This window comes from Psammomys obesus, unplaced genomic scaffold (genome assembly GCF_907164565.1).
Source record: "Psammomys obesus unplaced genomic scaffold, mPsaObe1.curated_primary_1811, whole genome shotgun sequence".
Classification (NCBI taxonomy): Eukaryota; Metazoa; Chordata; class Mammalia; order Rodentia; family Muridae; genus Psammomys; species Psammomys obesus.
In genome coordinates this window covers 9,490,138-9,510,001 of record NW_026595981.1, presented here as the reverse complement: position 1 = coordinate 9,510,001, position 19,864 = coordinate 9,490,138, and the positions used below count along the sequence as shown (strand labels likewise).

The following is a 19,864-nucleotide window of genomic DNA, read 5'->3' as shown; positions in this document are numbered from 1 at the left end:
CATGCATTTTGTTTCTGTACCATAGAATTTTAACTTAGGATAGGTTTCAAGTAGATAATGTCCCTGTTCCTACACTGTGCTTGCTGACCATTCTTTTCTTGAGAGGATAAAAGCTAGCAAACAGTGATCTGTGATTAGCAAGGCAGAGTATGAGTACTCAGAGAAGGGGCAAAGAGGCTGATATTTAAAAAAAAAAAAAATTACTCATAGAGAAAAAGGCCAAGCTAAAAATAAATAGTGTCCTAGTTATGCTATAAGACTTCTAGCTTTATTGGTGCCAAAGTGAAATTTTACTATATCTGATGAAGAGAATTAAGACTCAAGGAACAGCTTTCCAGACATGATCATACCATCATTAGCTTGGGTTTTTGAAGAAAAAACATAGAAAACTTTCTCAGGTCTTGGGCACTAAGTTCAACAGGCAAAAATCAGAAGTGGGGACACAGTTCAGATAGCAGAGGGGTTAGGTAGCATGGACAAAGCCCTGGGGTTTGATCACCATTACTGTATAACCCAGTACTTCGGAGGTGGAGGAAGGAAGCTCAAGCTCATTCTCAGCTTCACAGATAGTCTGAGGTACGTGTGACAATGTCTTAAAAAAGACGCAAAGGTTTACGCCTACAGTGGGTGTAGAAGAAAGGCAGACATTGACAGGCCTATCCAATGCACAGAGGAAGGCAGAAAGGCCAAGGATGCAGCCACTTGCCCTCAGTCCACCCAGGATAAAATGATCTGTATCTCTTAAATGATACAGAACGTAGTTTAGAAGAGAGCCTTAGGGATGAAAACAGATACATCATGTGAAATTCCTTACTGCCAAATTCTCTCATTGTGGAGAACGAGGGTCCACATTTTGGGACAGTGTTGCATTTAAGCAAGGTCACTCATAAGTAGCATTCAATACATAAAGGTAATAATTTAGTCAAAATGTCCAATAATAACAAAATTAATCACTTCAGTTGAGGAAGTCTAGGGGATCATATAAAATAGGATCACTACCACATCAAATATTATAAAACTAGTATTAATGGAGTTCTTCATATAGCAAATAAATAACCAGCAAATAAGTAGTACACCATTTTCAGTTGATGATTATTCTAAATTGCTAGATTAAAAAAAAATTTTTTTTTGAGACTATCCCATGAAATACTCTTTCAAGCAGCCTGTGATTTTAAAAAACTGAGGTCAACTTGCTGACATGAACACCTGTTTGCAAATCCAAGTGAGCCACATACACATGAGTCTCTTGGTGGGAACCTACAGCGAAATAGAGATGTACCTTTGACGGGTCCATGATGACTGTGGGCACAAAGTTCAGGAAGATGTGGTTACAATCAGTGCGAACATTTGTATTATTAAAAGCAACTTCCAATTCATCCATGGCTTCCAGGAGCAGCCTCTCTCCTTCATTTTGTAGATATTCAAAAGAAGCTTCCTACAAAGGAAGAAAATCACCACCATTATTACCATGCTTTAAAAGCAATAAAGAGGGGCTGGGAAAATGGTTCAGTTGCTGGGAAAGCATAAGGACTTGAGTTTGGATCTCCAGTGCTAATGGAAAAGCTGGAGTGGTAACCCAGCATCTGTAACCCCAGCACCATGGGGAGGTGGAAATTGGAGACAGGTGAATCAAAGGGTTCATAGACCAGCCACTCTAGCTGAAAATGTATGCTCCAGGTTCATCGAGAGATACTGTCTCAAATAAAAACCAAGGTGGAGAATGACTGCGGTGCACACGCACACACATACACGCGCAAATGGTAATAAAAACAAAATGGAAAGCAACAGAGAAAGATATCCCCATGCCAACTTCTGGCCTCCACATGTGCTTGTAGAGGTAGTTGTGCAACTTAAGAAGCAATATGACAAAACAGTAAGGTATCTGGCTACGCATTGTTTACCTTTCTATTGGTTGTCAGTCTATTGACCTTAGCAGGTGAGGACAGGCAAGGCCTGAAATATAGTGTCCCTGTCAGCCCTTTCTCCAGCCTCTTAGGGTATAATTTCCTCTAAGAGGTAGAGATGCTAGGCATCCCCAGAGCGGAAACCCCAGTATAATTATGTTTCATATATGACAAACAGAGCTCTTTAGAAAGGAACTATTTAGAATGGAATGCTGAAGAAAGCTTACTGCAATGGGATGCAATATTAGCATGGGATGAAGACCATGCATTTAGACAGGTTTACAACGGGGTTACTAAAACTTTTTCCTTATTTGTTACCATTACCCAAGGCTTTGTGGAGTTTTTTTTCACCCTGATGAGCATACTTTTCTTTCTTCTGTTTGGTGTTCTGATGCTTCTATTATCAACAAATATCAAAGTAAAGTAAAATGAGCCTTTATCATTTGAAGTATTGGAAAATGACAAAGACGAATGCTTTGATTCAAATAGTAAAGCCTGATTTTGAGCCATGACTGTCCTTTTTGTCAAGGTTAACTTCCCCTTAAAGTAAAGTACCCACCTTGGTGACCAGATCAGAGTGCCTGATGATTGCACGCACAAAGAACCTGTAGTCCGTCACTTCTGTGCCCACCTCCACCTTAGCTGCGCCGAGATACAAGTGCATCTTGTGATTGGCACAAGGAATGGCGGTAAGATCGAAGTTTCTCATCCGGTTCAGCTCTAGCTGGAAAGCCAGAGCAGGCTCGAGGTGACGATAAATGCGGTCCTCCTCAAACTGAGCACGAGAAACAGAGGGAACCCAGCTTACTTGAGGCAGGTGAAAAATTACTTTAGGATTGTGTCGGTAAAGCATATTCTTAGGGCTGGGCATGGTGACTCACATCTGTAATCCCAACACACAGGAGGCTGAGCCAGGAGGAGTATTCAAAGTTTAAGGCTATCATGGGGAACTGAGGATGTGGCTCAGATGTAGAGTACTTGCCTAGCATGTGTGATCATGTGGGTGCAATCCCCAGCCTCACAATAAAAAATTAAAATAAAAAAAAATAAATCGAGGCTATGGGTCACATAGAAAGTTTGAGGATAGCTTAAGCTAAGGAGTGAAACTCCACCTCAAAAAAGAATGGGGAGAAAGTCCTCAAAAAACATAGTTATAATATGCTAATGAAACTACTACAAGAGCTTACAAAAGAATAGGTGCCTACCACCCCTTGATGGAGGAGAAGCCTTACCAGATTACAGAGGAAGACTATGAATGACAATCCTGATGAGACCTCTTAGGCTAGGGTCAGATGGAAGAGGAGGAGGACCTTCCCTATCAGTGGGGTGGAGAAGGGGCATAGGAAGAGATGAGAGAAGGAAGGAGGGCAGGAGGAAGGAGGGAGTGGGGTGGGGCTACAGCTGGAATACAAAGTGAATAAATTGTAATAAATAAAAAATTATATTAAAGAGAAAGTATAGGTGCCTAGCCTGGTGGTGGTAAGGCACGCCTTGAATCACAGCATTTGGGAGGCAGAGGCAAGCAGATTTCTGAGTTTCAGGCCAGCCTGATCTACCGAGTAAGTTCCAGGACAGCCAGGGCTATACAGAGAAACCCTGTCTTGAAAAAACAAACAAACAAAAAAACCCAACCTCCACCCACCCCAAAAAAGATTATGTGCCCAAACACATTTGTTTCTCAAGTTTTCAACATTTATGTTTCTATCAATGACAATGCTTACTAAAAAAAAAAAAAAAAAGACATAGATAGGCAGGAAGATCTCCGAGTTTAGGTCAGCCTGGTCTATACAGAGTTCTAGGTCAGCCAGGGTTATATAGTAAAATTTTGTCTCTCCAAAAGAGAACTAAATGAAAACAACATAGAAACCTTCAATTCCCTCGTAACTGCTAAAGCATTTAATAGTGTCATACATTTTTAAAAACAACCAACTATACAGATTGCTTCACACTAATTAATATCTACTTCACATGATAGTGTTATGGATTCACCCAAGTAGTATGAAATACTTAAGGGCAGGATTCGTATCTTATCACTTATGATAAAAGATGAAGAACATAATAATAAATAAACATGATTTTTAGGTATTATTTGGTTTTGGGATATTCTATCCCAACAGCTACATCTTTGTTTATATATAAAAAGTTGTATTAGTCAATTTTCTAAATGTTTGCAAATATAAATTGTTTTGCCAGAAAGCCTGTCAATTAAGTCAATGGAAGAAACACCTAAAACATAAGCTGGTAAGAGGGAGAAATCAACATGATATGAAAACTTATAATTTAGCTGGGCTTGGTGGCACAAGCCTGTAATCCCAGCACTCAGGGAGGCAGAGGCAGGCAGATCTCTGAGAGTTTGAGGACAGCAGGGTCTACAAAGCAAGTGCAGCCAGGACTACATAGAGAAACTCTGTCTCGGAAAAAAAAAAAAATTATCATTTAAAACTAAAAAAAAAAACAAAAAACAAAACAACAAATGGACACACAAAGAGCTGAATATAAATCTGTCTGTAGGTGACAAGAATAATCTCATTAAATAAAGCAGTCTTTAATAACACATCAAAACTGTTGTGAAGGAAAGGCATGCTTTAGAAGTTAACACTTTCTTGGGGTCAACACATTCGATTATTTTCCAAAGCAAGCTCTTCTCAAGGAAGTAGTATGCTTTAGAGAAAAGAGAATGGCAATAATGAACTACTCACAGCACAAAACCGGCCAAGAGGGAAGAATGGGGGTGGGGTGGAGGAAGGGGAAGAGGGAGGAGGCAGGAAGAAGAAAGAAAGAGAAAAACAGGCAGTAGAGTGAATCAGCCTTACCTTATCCCTTGCTCGAAATGTGAAAAATTTGGGGAATTCTCTCTGTGTTTAAAGAAGAAGACAAAATGTGTTAGTCCTTCATGGAAAGGCTCTTGGGGACACAACATACAATATGGTCTCAGTCAAGTGTCTAGAAGGCAGTTTTCCAGAAAGCATGTTCCTTATCTGAACTTACTCCAGGAAAAAGGGACCCTCTGAAAGATGCTCACTTTGACCTCACTTGAGAATCACAATACTAGTAACCTACCTTTCCTTTTTTTTGTTTTTTTTTTTTTTTTTTTTTTGTTTTTTTTTTTTTCCAAGACAGGGTTTTTTTGTGTAGCCCTGGCTGTCTTAGACTTGCTTTGACCAGGCTGGCCTCGAACTCACAGAGATCCACCTGCCTCTGCCTCCCTGAGTGCTGGGATTACAGGTTTGTGCCATGGTGCCCCGCTGTATCCTACCTTTAGTCCCAAGAAAAAGTTTTCATTTCATTTCTCAAGTGGGAAAAAGCCTTCCTGTGTGTTACCCTTAGCACAATCTGGCAAATAAAGTCAATATATTCTTACACTACAACCACTGCCATGGGACTTACTGGAATAATTTCCCAAGTTTCTCCTTAAGAAAACTCAAATTCAAACTAGCCAAGTAAAATTTCAGCCTGTGGTGCACCCTCCCAGCCCACTGATTTTGAAGTGTCAGTCAAGAGATTTAAATAATAACATTCCAACACAAAGGAAGTAGTCAGGGCTACTTTGGTCACTGCTGCTCCATCTAGGAAAAGAGAGAGGGTTGGAACCAGTGAACTTGAAATCATTAGGTCTTCCTGCACAGCATTACACAAGAAAGCAACCAATTTACTAGAACCCTATTAATTAACAAAGATGAATTCAATTAGCAGAGTTCATTAGTTTCTGAAATTTAACTTATTAACACCAAATACCCGTGTTTCTCGGATGGGAAGCTCTCCTGGCAGTGCTGCAATGAGTCATTACTATTTCCTCTCTAGGAGGTTCCATTAGGCACCTTCTTCATTATGAGTGCAATGTAATCAAGGGAGAGTTGGCATACGCAGAGAGACCAGGACTAGCTCACTACACGTTCTTCAGGACCCGTGAAGGAAGTGTGGACTCAAAATCTAGTTGGAGGGCATTGCCGTGTGCCATTTAAGGGACTGATCACAGCCTCTGCTTTACAGATGAGCCAGGCTTAAAATCAGCTCAAGGGGAAAAATCAACCCAAGTCTCTCTCATGAAGCCCATGCCTTCCACCAATCAAGCTCGGGTGGTATCACTGTATTATTGTTAGGCCAAAATTCCTTATTTAGATGTGTTTTTCTTTGGTGAGACAAAAAAATTAAAAGAGTGAAAAATAAGACAGAGCAGGAAACAAAGCAAACTCCTACTGTAACACTGAGTTTTTAATTCACAGAAGGCTTCTTCATTGCTTCTAAGTGTATCCTGCTACACCCTCACACTCATATACTTAATAAATCATTTTACATTTTTTAGGTTTTTTTTTTTTTTTTTTTACATTGTTTGCTTTGTTTTGAGACAGGGTCTCATCATGCCATCCTGGCCTGAAACTCACTATCCACCTGACTCTTCACCTCCTCCTGACTCTGCTGTCCATTGCTTGGAATGCGGGAATGCCTCATCATGCCTGCCTACATTTCCCTGGTATTTTAACTGTAAAACTGAACTTAACAGACTTTTATTACCAATACCAGGAGAATCAAAAAGTCTTTAAAAGCCCTTCAAAAGTGAAAGTGGGTTTTACATATGACTGACATTTTACTAATAGGATTTTGTTCTAAACAATTCTCTGGCACACCTCCTTCCGGCTGCCCCAATGACAGTGCAGCAACAGGGGGATAATTAAGTCAAAACTAAGTAGGAAGCGCTCAGCTCAGCTGTCAGTAGATTCCATGCTCTGAGCTTTACAAAGTCTAGTTTTGGTTTAATTCTAGAGAAATCTAGCTTCTAGATTATTACATAAAAAGTAAGATATTCAAATAGAAACAAATCCTTCCATGGGGTTTTCTTGAAAGCAAAGTCAGTAACACCATAATTTTTAAGCAGTTCTGCCTGAACTGAGGTACGTATATGTCATTTCTGTGTACATTTGTTCCATTTTTACTTAAAAAAAAAAGGTAGCAGCCATAAAATTTTTCTTTCCCACCAAATCAATTCGTAAGGCATGAAGATCAAACAGTTTGAACGGAAATATCTTCACTATGTGTAGTAAAAGGGCTACTTTTTGGCAGAAGGCAAGCTATCTGTAAAATAACACGACAGAGTTAAAAGTGTGATAGTGCACACCTTTAATCCCAGGGCTAAAGAAGCAGAGGCAGGGGGATCTCTGTGAGTTCCAGGACAGACAAGGCTACATGGTGAGACCCTGTCTCAAAACCCAACACAAAACCCAAAACAAGAAGGAACCCCTCCCAAACAAACAACTAATGCCACTCCCATCACAGACAGCTGAGAAGGTATCTGTGGTGATATAAGGATCCCCAACTCCCCAATTTCTGAGTGGACTCTGATACACTGAAATTCAGAACATTTACACCAGAAGCTGGAAAGAAATGTCTGCTATAAAAAAAGGAGGAAAACCAGTGCACTCTTTCGGGGACTGGAAGTCAACAGGATTTCATAAAAAGTCAACTTTTGGGGACTCATAAGGCAAACCAAATATTCCAAAACATCAGAAACAAACAAACAAGCAAGCAAGCAAACAAACAGAATTTGGGTCTGATCATATGGTTTTAGTAACTTCCTGCATCTCACCTCATCTTCATGCTGCCGATTTTTCGACTAACAGCATTCCTGCTTATTCTATCACTAATGTAATTGCTTTCCAGGCATGCTCTAGTGTTATGGGCAAATATCATAATTGAATGTACACAAAGAAAACCCTCTTAGTGTTCTGATACCAAAAAAACAAAAGAATGCAACATTTCTCAGGAAGAAATTATACCCCTGCTGTGTTCTAATCAGCCAACCATCATCAAGACAATCAAAATAATTTGCCTAAATTAGCCAATCAAGACACCCTGCAAATCAGAGAATGTGAAAACCTGAAAGAGAAAGCATCATAGCTGATTATGATACTAATAATCGTGTTAAAAACCTAATGAGATGAAGAAATTGGGAGCTTGCTGGTGCAATTCTCTTCTACCTCAACATGCTGAGAACTAATTATATAGACTGTAATTAAAACAAAACCCTAACCAAACCTGGCTAGTTAGTCCACCAGTAAACAGAACTACCTTTAAAAAAAACTAAAGAAACAAAAACAAACTACTAACTATGAACCATGATAACTGATCATGATAGGAAACCCCTCCCTCAAGGCCTAAATAATCCAAACTATTTCACCTTACACGGGAGCCACTCACATGTAAACAATCATGGAAGTACAACTCTTACAAGATTTGTGACAATTCTTAAAACCCTACAAACCCTTAGAAGACAAAAGAAAAGAAAAGAAAAAACCCACAAACTATATGATTTATTTACAATTCTGACACATTATTTGGAACTTACCTTTTTCTTTTAAAAAAGAGAAAGAAATTCTAAAAATATCCATTAATAGTATTGAAATATCTTTGCTTAAAAAATAGAGAGAACTCAAATTTTAAAAAGCATAATATATATCAATTAGCTTTTTACAAACCATTTGGAATTTAAAATTTAAAATATTAATGTGACTAAACACAACTTAATACTTAGAGAAATTCAAGAAGCCACAGTTATAAGATTTTGCGGAACAGGCTATGCCTACAGCTCCAGCACTTGGGAGGCTGAAAGCACAGAGTGAGAGCCTGCTCCAAACCCTCCAAATAAAATTAAAAGAAGAAAGAAAAGGCAATAAAAAAAAAAAAAAAAAAAAACCCAAGCAAACAAAAAGCAATTCAATAGACATATTTTCTTTTCAGGGATTTTTTTTTTTAATGCAACAGATAAATTTAAAAGTACATACTTGTTTTCCTCCAAGTTCCTATTTAAACATTAATTTTAAGCAGCTCTTTGCTTCTCATTAAGGAGACTTGACTTAATGAGTTGGCTATGAAAACAGATTCCACACCCATTGTTTTTACTGCTGGTGTGATAGCTGTGTATAGAGTCAGGCAATCAAGGCAGCAGTGCACATAGCAGTGGCCAGCTTTCTGGGGTCACCCTGACCTCAGGATGAAGTATTGAGATGCTTATAAATTCACTGGTATCAGAAAAAGAACCTCATAGCACTCTGGGAATCCCTCCTTTTTCGTTTTTTTTTTTTTTTTTCTGCTGTTGTTTGTTTTTTGTTGTTGTTTATTTGGGTTTCTGTTCTGGAACTTGCTCCTTGGAGCAGGCTGGCCTTGAACTCAGAGATTTGCTTGCCTATGCACCTCAGGTGCTGGGATTAAAGGTGTGAACCACCACTGCCTTGCTATGAGTCCCTCTTTTTGCCTGGTTCTCATTTGTCTCATGGTTTTAGGGTAGTTGGAAACATCTATGACTTTGAAAGAGCAGTTTGTTTCACTCCACACCAACCAATGTTCTTCTTTAAAAAAACTTGGTAAGCTTTTTCTTCTCCTTGCAGCACCAGGGGCACATTCTCTGTTCTATTCAGTAATACAGGGATTTCACAGTGTAGAACACAGGAGGCTGCATACGTCACTAAGGATTACCAGGAAGCCAGAGAGATCAAGGGATTCATTTCTAACACTCCTGGAAAGCTTCCTCTTTTTCACACTACACTAACTATGGACCAAGCACATATCAGACAAGATGACAGAGGCTAAGTATTCTTCATGAATGGCAAGCTACCGCCAACAGAAAAACTCAAAGCAGGACTAGGGTCCTGGACTTGTACATGACTGCCAAGGTTTCCTGGCAGTTCAGTGACAGCTGCCCTTGTCCCTTGCAAAGCCAATACTCATTTTTAGAGAGCCAAACATGAAAGCATCTCATTCCTTAAAGCAAATTCAGCCCACAACTAAACTTCAAATGTTCACTTGGCTCTGAAGCAGCCTTTCTAGAATCATAAAAAATGAAAGCATTTTTAATCACACCGATTTCCCACTATAAATAAAAACTGAACAATAACATCTAGAAGACCAGCCTGGCAGCCTTATTAATAGATTTGAGCTACACACATCACTTTGCAGCCTAAATTCAGAAATATGACAACAGCAGGAGGAAAAAAAAATAATCAAGCAGTTAGATAGACTCTAAGACATAATATAGACTCAGAAATAAAAATTTTGTTTTGTTTTGATGTAACTTACTTATTGCTGTATTTTGTGTGTGTGTTATATCTATAGTAAAAATAAAAAAATGTTAACGAGAACAAAGAATTTTGGTTGTTTGGAAAATTTTAGGGACAGCTTTATTTGCCCACGGAATGACCACGGAAACCAGTAATTGTAGTGTACACATGATGACACTAAATGCACTCTTAGCAAAAAGTAATGTTACTAATTCATGTCAGTCTCTTTGATATGCCAGTATTTCAATGTCTGTGATAGGAAGAGTGAGCTTGCTTAGTCTAGCCCAATTCTGATGCTCGACCAGGGCCTGGCTTCTAGAGTGTGTATCTTAATTTGATAGCATCCACCAGCCACGGTGTTTATTCATGGGCACTCATATTCTATCCTCAAGTATCAATTTTATTCTCTAAGCTCCTGATTTTTCTTCTTAAGGCCCCAGGGTTCTCTCTAAGCCCTTCATACTTTCCCACTGGCTCCTGTTTCCTCTCTGAAGTTATTGATTGATCTATACTTGCGCCCAGCTGGATTTCCTGACACCAAGAACACAAGGGAGTTGTGTAGTCCACAACATTTCCTAAAGCTTGTCAGAAAAATCTTAGCTGTGTAGCTTGCAGGGTAGGCTCTCTCGCTTCTCTAGAGACTAGAAAGATTGGGAAGGTGACTGTACGAAACCTTTCCAGAACCCAAAATGTTCCCTGTTCATTATCACAAATGAGCAGTACTTGAGTAGTAGCATAATTGTTTTAATTGCTACAATAAATAAACAGCAACAACAAAAACAGTAATAATTTTCTCAGAAAAAAACAAGACTTCCTAACACCCTTGGAATCTTCTTACTATGCTACACAGAAGCAATTTGTTTTTCCTTCTGGTTTTTGTTTGAGACTGGGTTTCTCTGAGTTGCCTTGGCTGTTCTAGACTCACTTTGTAGACCAGGCTGGCCTTGAACTCACAGATATCTACCCACTTCTGCCTCCTAGAGTGCTGGGCTTACAGGCATGTGCCACCACATTTGGCTTTACACAGAAGCAATTTGTAATGAAACATTAGTCATTTTGAGTGACATCATGAATACAGGTTAGGTTTCTGGCCTTACTGCTATCTCCATACAGGGTATGACCTCAGTGTAAACTAAAGTTCAGATGCCTGCTATATTAACTTGCATTCCAATAAAAATCTTAACATCACAAATGTTGAGTTAATACAGTTAAATGAGAGAGTACAAAGAATGCTTAAAACTTATTTATTCCTGCTCTTGGAATTAACATAAAACAAAAATAGCAACTTGGGCTCTACAAAGGCATTTTAAACAAAAAAATCACTGGCCTTAAGTACTGAGATTTCTTGATGAGAACTTGTATCCATGTAACCAGTACTCTTTTCTTTCCCCACCCTCAGTACTGCTTTCTTATTAACTCACTGTGTACGAGAAATGTGGAGGGAAATGACTGTGAGTTGCTATTTCTTATTCAACAGAGACAATGTACACACTCATCCTTATCTATGTCCCAGAGCTACCCTGAGACTTCTAAAGCAGAGTTAAAATAAGAAGAAAACTTACCCCAAAATATTAGATAGAATTAAAAATTTATTCCCGTACTTTAGAGGGATGGCACTCATCTCGCCTTTCCAAATAACTCAGCCATAATGTTTAGGGTACTTAGTGGAAAGTAGATAAAAACTTTTATAGTTGAAACTTTTACTTACATGAAATCTCTGATCCACTTCACAGTTGACCTGTTTTCTGAAGTCCTTTCAAATAAAAAAATGGGGAGAGAGAAGAATAAATCAGCAGAAACTGGCAATAAGTAAAAATATTAAAAACTACTGAATAACATGATAAGTTTAGAAGGTCCTTCCCAGAATTATCAAAAGCTTTTTAAAAATTAAATTTATAAAGAAATAGTTATTTTTTACATAGAATTTACATATTACTGTAACCCCACTTATGTTTAAAATTGTGATGGCAACATAAACACTAGACAGATATAATTCACATGTCAATACCTTTTGTGCAACCAGGAATGTAAGTCGCCGGATCCCATGCTCAACCAGAGTAGCTTTCTATGAAAAACATGTAAAACATAGGATAGATGACAACTGAAATTTTATCTTATTTAGTCTTTACAAGATTCTGAAATAAGCACTATTTCTAGAATACAGAACTCATCTCAGAACCATCAAAATTAGAAATAAATTTGAACATTGTGCCTAGGATTAAGTGTTAAAGAATAAATGTTATATTGTTCAGGAGGGAATAAAAAGAAAATTTTGTGGAGAAGCAAGGGTCATATAAAGTCAGGACTAATCACCTAAAGGTAAAATGTCCTGTGATGCTTAGTTTTTTAATTTTAATTGTCAAGGTGACAACCTAGAATCTTAGAGGAAGGAGGTCTCAGTCAGGGATTGTTTAGATCAGGTTGGGCTGTGGGCATGTCTGTTTGGGATAATTAAAAAAAAAAAAAAAAAAAAAAAAAAAGGTTTCTTTTGTTTTTGTTTTCTGTGTACGGGTGTTTCAGCTAAGTGTATGTCTGTGCATCATATGTATGTAGTGCCCAAAGAGGCCAGAAAAGGTCATCAGCTCTCCTGAAACTGGAGTTACAGATGGTTTTAAGATGCCCTGTGACAGCTGAAAATCAAATTCAAATCCACTGAAAGAACGGGCAGGGTTCTTAACTGCTGAGGAATCTCTCCAGACCCTGCATGGGATAATCTTGATTACATTAATTGAGATGGGAAGATCTGCCTATTGTGAGTCAGTTTTCTTTAATGATATGAGCCCCGATAGCTTGAGTACAATCCAGGGCAGGCCTCATTCCCAGGAGAGTAGTAGAGCAAGAAGAAGTAGGAAAAGAAGGAGATAAGGATGAGAAGGAGAAAGAAGAAAACTTAAAAGGTGAGTGGGAAGCAAGGTGAGAGCATAAATGTGTGTGTGTGTGTGTGTGTGTATGTGTGTGTGTGTTTGTGAGAGAGAGAGAGAGAGAGAGAGAGAGAGAGAGAGAGAGAGAGAGGATGCATATGTTCAAACTAGATTGGCAAAAATTCTCCAAGAATTAATAAAAATATTACTTTGGAGGCTGGAGAGATGGCTCACCAGATATGAGCATGTATTGTTCTTCTCGAGGACTAGAGTTCAATTCTCAGTACCCACATCAGGCAACTCACAACTGTGTGTAAGTCCAGTTCCAGGAGAATCTGAAAACTCTAGCCTCTGTGAGCACTTGCAATCATGTGCACACCTCCACAGACTGACAGACAGACACACTCTAAAATGTGTGTTTTTTAAAATTATAAACAGAAGAGCCGCTAGGCTTGGCATGCAATGCATGCAATCCCAGCACTCAGGAGGCTGTGGGAAAAGGGTCATAACTTCAACAACAACCTAGACTAAAGCAAGTTGCTGTCTTTAAAAGATAGGTGTTAAAAACAGTGTTTATCAGGCCTTTACACCTAGGGATCATTCATAGATCCACTTGGTATAGGCAAATAAAATGTGAGGAGTCAACAGAGACCACTGGCTTCAAGATAGCCTCTGTGAGTCCTGAACTCCCAGACCTAAGCTTTCCTCAATTCTATAATGTTCATTTGCTTCAAAAGACAAACAAATATTAAGTTTTAAATGTTTTTAAGGTCATTACAAAGGAGCTACATGGTAGTAAGCAGGAAAGCAATCCCAATGAATTGGGAGAATTCATGAATAACACAAAGAAAAAGAGATTTTTACAGCCTGCAGCAATACTGTATGTAGTTTGATCACATTCTTTACTATATAACTTGAACAGTTTATAATCAGGTTCTTTTTCTAATCATTAAAATTGCATTTACTGGGACTGGAGAGATAGATTACTGGTTAAAAAGTACTGCTCTCCTTCCAGAGGACCGAGGTTTGATTCCTAGTACCCACATAGCAGCTCAGACCTAGCTATAACTACTGCTGTAGTTATACCCAACTACACTGTTATACCCAACTATACTATTGTAGGATACCCAACATTCTCTTCTGGATTCCATGGGCCCTAAATGTGGACACAAACATACATGTAAGCAAAACATTCATACATGTAAAATAAAATTAAAAATTACATTTATCTATTTGTGTGTTTATGTCTATACAAGTGTGGGCACTGAGGATTAAATGTAGGCCATCAGACTTGGTGACAGGTATCTTTAACCAACTGAGCCATCTTGCTGGCCTCCAATCTTAACATTAGAGATAAAATATAGGATTAAAAAAAAAAGCATGTTTCTCTATCATTTCATCCTATTTCTGTATTTCTACTATGAAAATACTGAATAATAGCATTGCTATTATTGATAGCATAAGCAAAAACTAATGGAAAAATATATTTTCTATAAACAAACTTCCATGATAAATTCCTAGGTAAAATAAGTAAATTTTAGTCTAACCACACTTAAAACTTATTCCCACTGTAATCGTACTCTTCAGTGTAAGTAAACAAATGCCGGCATTATAATAAACAATGTGTTAAAAGAACGGAGCTGTGGGGATGCTCTCTCAGTATGCTGAGCGACAGACTCTTCAGACACCAACAGAGAATTCCACTACAGCCGAGTCCTTCAAAGAGAAGCATCAATAGCTATGTTCTGGCAAGGGAAGAAAATAACTTTAATAATGCCATGATTTAAAATCAAAATTGTTATTGCTTTTAAAATTCCACAAGTGGCTGACAATAACAGCAGAGCAACAGGATTCTGATTACATTGTAATAATGCGGGTCTCACAGCAAGTCCACAGCTATTACCCAGCGATTAGGCGTCATCACCTGGAGAAACTCCATTTACACTGACTGCTTCAATCTCCTCCACAAGTCATTTACAAATATATGATCCTAATTTCTATGAGAGAAAAAAAGACATGCTGGGACTAGAAGATTATTTGGACAATTTGGATCAACCTATTTGATAGTTTAATGTGTGCCTTAAAAAAAAACTTTTTCTAAACTGCTAGAAGTATGATTATGAAGTGAAAAACAAAACGACTTATCGCTCCAGTTTTTTTCAAAATTGCCTATCTATCTCTTCTCACATCTATTTTAAAAATATGTAGATGAAAATAGCAAATATTCTAAGATAAGCTTTCTCTAGGCTCATAGTATTAGCATTCTGCCCTGACCCTTCTAAATGCCTCAGACAAAGATACTACGATTTCCCTATGACTCGATGTGTGAAACTGGAGGAACCTCTTTAGATCACTTCATAAAGGTATGCAATCCATAGGTCCTAGGAAAACAAAAAGCCTAAAGTTATAAAAACACAATCAAAGATAGGTTATTTACACCTAAAAGTCTAGACAGAAACGTTCACTGACTTAGTCTATGAAGGAGCTGTTGCCATGTACAGCAGAACTCCTATACTGAGGTAAATGTAGTCACTGGCCAAAGCTTGATTTTAGATAGTTACCACCTAAAGGCAGTATACTCATTTTCCAGAGAAGATTAACAAGCCAGAGAATTTTCCCCCTCTGGAAGTACCATCTCCTTGTGTTGGCCACTGTAATCCCAACATCAGTTTCTTGCTCTGAGTGTCGGAGTAAGTGCTGACTCATGTTAATTGCATCACCGTTCCCCCCCTAGGTATCTACCATGAGCATTATCTGATCTGAATGCCAAGGGCGCTAAGTTTCCAGAGTACTGAATTAAGTTTTAATATTTACTGAGTTCTTTACAACAAGTGGTAAGTATTGTCCCTTCAACTGTAATGCAAGGGCATGGCCACTAAAGGCAGTTTTAAGAGCACACTTAGGGATCTAAAACTTCACAAATTCAGCTCAATAATAAAGCAGTTGCCTGATACACAGGAGGCCAGAGATTTCTATCCCCCGTACCATTACCACTGTTGATTACTGTCTTAAACATGTCTACTCAGTTCCCCGAACTAGGTTCTATGGGAATAAATATACCATTTTCTGGGCTGGAGAGATGGCTTGGTGGTTAAGAGCATTATCTATTCTTCCAGAGGTCCTGAGTTCAATTTCCATCAACCACAAGGTGGCTCACAATTATCTATAATGTGATCTGGTGCCCTCTTCTGGAGCGCAGCTGTACATGCAGATGGAGAACTCAAATATTTTTTTTAAATGTACCATTTTTCAAGTCTTCTAGCTCTGACATGAAAGCTTTTGCTCCATTATCTTCCACTTGGTCATAAAGCAGTAATAATTAAACTCTCAGAAGTTTGATCTTTTTTTCATGTGTACAACTAGAACTCCCAGCTCAAAAAGCTTGTGAGATTGTAGAAAAGTGCAAATAAATTGAGATGAAATTTCTTTATAAATAAACATTATCATTGTTGTTTTAAAATGTAAGCTGCCTTTGATCTTAGTATTCAGGAGAAAAGTGGATCTCTGTGAGTTCGAGGCCAGCCTGGTCTACAGAGCTAGTTCCAGGACAGCCAAGGCTACACAGAGAAACCCTGTCTCTAAAAACAAAACAAAACAACCAAACCAAACCAACAACAAAAACACTCAACTTTGTGTCAGGCTGTCATTAAAAATAAAGATGTAAGCTGCCCTTTATTTCAAATACTTGGGAAGCAGGTATATCTCTTTGAGTTTAAGGCTAACATGGTGTACACAGTGAGTTCCAGGTAGCCAGGGCAACGCTTTGTCACAGAAAATCACAACAACAAAAAACCAAAACAACAACAAAAAACTACACACATACACACACATATGTAGGTATGTAACTAATACACTCAAGTAACAAAAGATGAAAAGGAAGCTGGAAGTATTGCAAATATTTTTAAGAGGAGTGCGGGGGCAGAGTTTTGGCACATATAGAGCTTGTCACCAAAGGAATATATTCAGCAGATGAATTTAAGAATGAACAATGAATGTTCAAAACTGAAGCTCTAGGAGAGATATTGAAACATATTTTCTTAGAGACAGTTGATTATCTGAGGTCTTGTCTAAAAAGATAATCAGTATAGATCATTAAATTACTTTGGAATTTTTTTTTTCCTGTAGGCAAAACTAGCCATAGTCTTGGGAGTTATGATAAAAGACACAGTATTAACAATGACAAACTTTAAAGGTAGGAAGACTATGAAGCAACCAGCAGGAAAGAGGCACCTCCAACTTTTTACCCCATCAAGGACTCACATTTTGCTGGGTGAACTCTCTGAACAGAGCTGCAAGCCTGTCGTCCTCAATATCACCATCAGTCTTGATAGCCACATTCAGAATGTGTATTGGTTCGTCCCTGGGGACCTGTAACCCAAGAATACAAACAAACAAACAAACAAACAAACAAACAAGAAGATGACACTGGCTGCTGCAGAAGCTGGAAGAAGTGACAATGCCTGGTGGAACAAAGGCATATGTCCACGGGGTATTCTGGTTTGCTACTCTGTGGGAATAAGCACACTCAAGCTACTGCCCAGCTGTCACAGCAGAGTTAAACAAAGCATATAAGTCCTCAAAAGGCTGTGGTTTGAAGTTGTTTCAAATCTTGAAATGAACCTGGAAGTCATAATGTCTTTTTTTCACAGGCAGAATGAAACAATCTACATGAGGGGAAAAAAACACTGTAACATAGTCCCATTTACTATACTTAGAGGTTGTCAAATGATGTGTTTATCAAACCATGGGGAAATAATGGAAGGAAAGAACAGAATGTTCGGTTACTGCAAAATTAACAAAAGGTTTTAACAAAAGGATATCTTTAAGAACAAAATATCCAAGTCCACCATTTCCTGAGGACTATTATAGTACCATATAAGAAGACGTAAGCTCTCATTGCATGGGAACTCCAGAAACTAATCTTTGAAGCAGTGCTAGTAGACCCAAGGACAGCTCTAATGGACTACATTCTTTGTCAAAATTACTACAGTATTTCATAAATTTAGAATTTATATCTATTTATTCTTTAAGTTTTTTTGAAGAGACATACAAAATCAAGTAATGTAACATAGTATAAAAAGCTGAATTCGTCTCATTACAATTCTGAAGTCAGAAAAATATAGTACAATACAAGTCTAGAGTGCAAAGTGATATTCCAAATGCAATACTATACCTTGTCCTCATCATAGAGTGAAGTATGACCGGGCTCTGGGAATGTGGGGCTTTGGGGTGGGGAGTCACAGAAGCAGCCCATTATTTCATCGAAGATCCTAAAAACAAAACAACAACAACAAAAATCAGAGAAACATCCACAATAAAAACCCAAGTGGCAGGAAATTAATGCTGCATGGTAGCTGAGTCTAAAAGAATAATCTACCCTACCATGTGTTCAACAGTCAGCAAAATAGAAACACCAGCAGCTAAAGATGACATGCAAAATATTACCAAGTGGCAGAAATTAGGAGGATGGATTGTTTAAACTTTAATAAACCATATATATTTTTTCTTTTAAAAAATGATATAGAGCTTTTTTGGTTTTGTTTTGTTTTCATACGTAAGATATGTGCAGTGCTGTCATCATTGCTCTTAAAGTAGCAGAAGGAGCCCGGGACTGGAGCTGTGACAGGCCAGTGTAATTACCCCTCCCCCTAGGGTAATGCATCAAGAGATAGATGCTGAATGCATTTAATCAAAAGATGTATCGTCTCTAGTGGGGCTCACTCTAGTGTTGTGTTTAATTTCTCCTGACATTTCACTCATCACAGAGCAGACAGCTTCTTCTGTTAGCTCCTGAGGAAAAGATGATTTTGCTTGTTTCTTTTTTTTTTTCCCCCTGGACCAGGCTTTATACTGCAAGGAGTGGCTGAGAGAATCTGAACGAAGAGTAGAAATCAGAAGATACCTATCTCTCTGAGGGCATATACAATGAAGGCTGTATCTCTTTGGCTGGCTCATGGCTCTTCAGGGGAATCTTTATTTTTCAGAAAGTGAGACCTCCAAGACTAGAGGTCCATGGCTTCCCTTGTACAGACACAGTCCTATAACGCCTTACCTGACAAAATCTTCAAAGGTCCGGAAAGAGACCATTCCGCCCATCCGCTGACAAGGTGGAGTGAAGGAGTTGTCCAACAGAACATCGCTGACACTAGCTACATGAGTCATGCCATAGTGGTTGAGGTTGGAGGCAAACGACATTCTAAACAGCAATGCAATCAGGTTCATTAGAAAAGAAGCAAGGACTGGGAGATTAACAAAAGGAGATGTAGAAAAAACATTCGTATAGGGTCAGGTTGCAGAGCAGATATGGTTTTTCCCTCCCACTATAGATAAGGCAGTGGTAAGATTCACATTTTATTTGAATTTCTCAACACTGTAGTTTTATCACTCCAAATTTTTTCAGATAGAAATCTTAAGGACCACCAGGAAATTGCATGAGTCTTTAACATAGTGAGATGATATAGTGGATGAATGAGCAGTACATAGGGGTTAAAAACCATCCTGCATCTTCCCCATCTCCTTTCTTCCTTTAAAAAACAGTAGGCAAGCCAAGTGAACTGCAATTATTCAATATTTAAGACATTTTTGTCCCTTAGGAATAGTAATGGGTTAAACATTCCCAGATATAGTTTTATGAATATCAAAGCAGTAATCCTAATAAAGAAGAATGAAGTGGTTTAATAAATAACCATAGCAAGTTATTATTTATAGAACGGTCGATCTCAAAAAAATTATTGAGGTATTTACCTTTCCCTTTGGTAGTAGATGAACAGATATTTATTGATTATAGTTCTCCCTTTTTGAAAGAGTTTAAGCCCATATTGCAAAAATTCCTTTGTATACTTAAACAGTTTTATGCTACAGCAAAAACATCTCCACTATAAGCCTTATTAACTTCTAGCAAGATACAAAGGCAGAGCGTTGGTCTCAAAGTATGTGTAAGCATGACAAACAGCTGCTAAATGGAGATGCTTCAAGAGAACAGAACTGATTTGTTCAACCTAAATCCATAATGAATATGAATATTCTTTGATGCATCTCAGCAGAATGTACT

General features: G+C 38.2%; 1 protein-coding gene across 5 annotated transcripts in view; it reads right to left on the bottom strand.

Moving 5' to 3' along the window:
- Acaca (acetyl-CoA carboxylase alpha) overlaps nucleotides 1-19,864 on the bottom strand; it is a 260,615-nt gene that overhangs the window by 84,205 nt on the left and 156,546 nt on the right. For all 5 annotated transcript variants that reach the window (XM_055620094.1, XM_055620096.1, XM_055620095.1 and 2 more), the window contains 8 exons: nucleotides 18,866-19,009; nucleotides 17,987-18,083; nucleotides 17,074-17,181; nucleotides 11,961-12,017; nucleotides 11,661-11,705; nucleotides 4,718-4,759; nucleotides 2,464-2,679; nucleotides 1,280-1,435 (listed from right to left, as the gene is read on the bottom strand). In XM_055620094.1, the coding sequence (XP_055476069.1) occupies nucleotides 1,280-1,435; nucleotides 2,464-2,679; nucleotides 4,718-4,759; nucleotides 11,661-11,705; nucleotides 11,961-12,017; nucleotides 17,074-17,181; nucleotides 17,987-18,083; nucleotides 18,866-19,009 (865 nt within the window). The remainder of the gene's footprint in view (nucleotides 1-1,279; nucleotides 1,436-2,463; nucleotides 2,680-4,717; nucleotides 4,760-11,660; nucleotides 11,706-11,960; nucleotides 12,018-17,073; nucleotides 17,182-17,986; nucleotides 18,084-18,865; nucleotides 19,010-19,864) is intronic.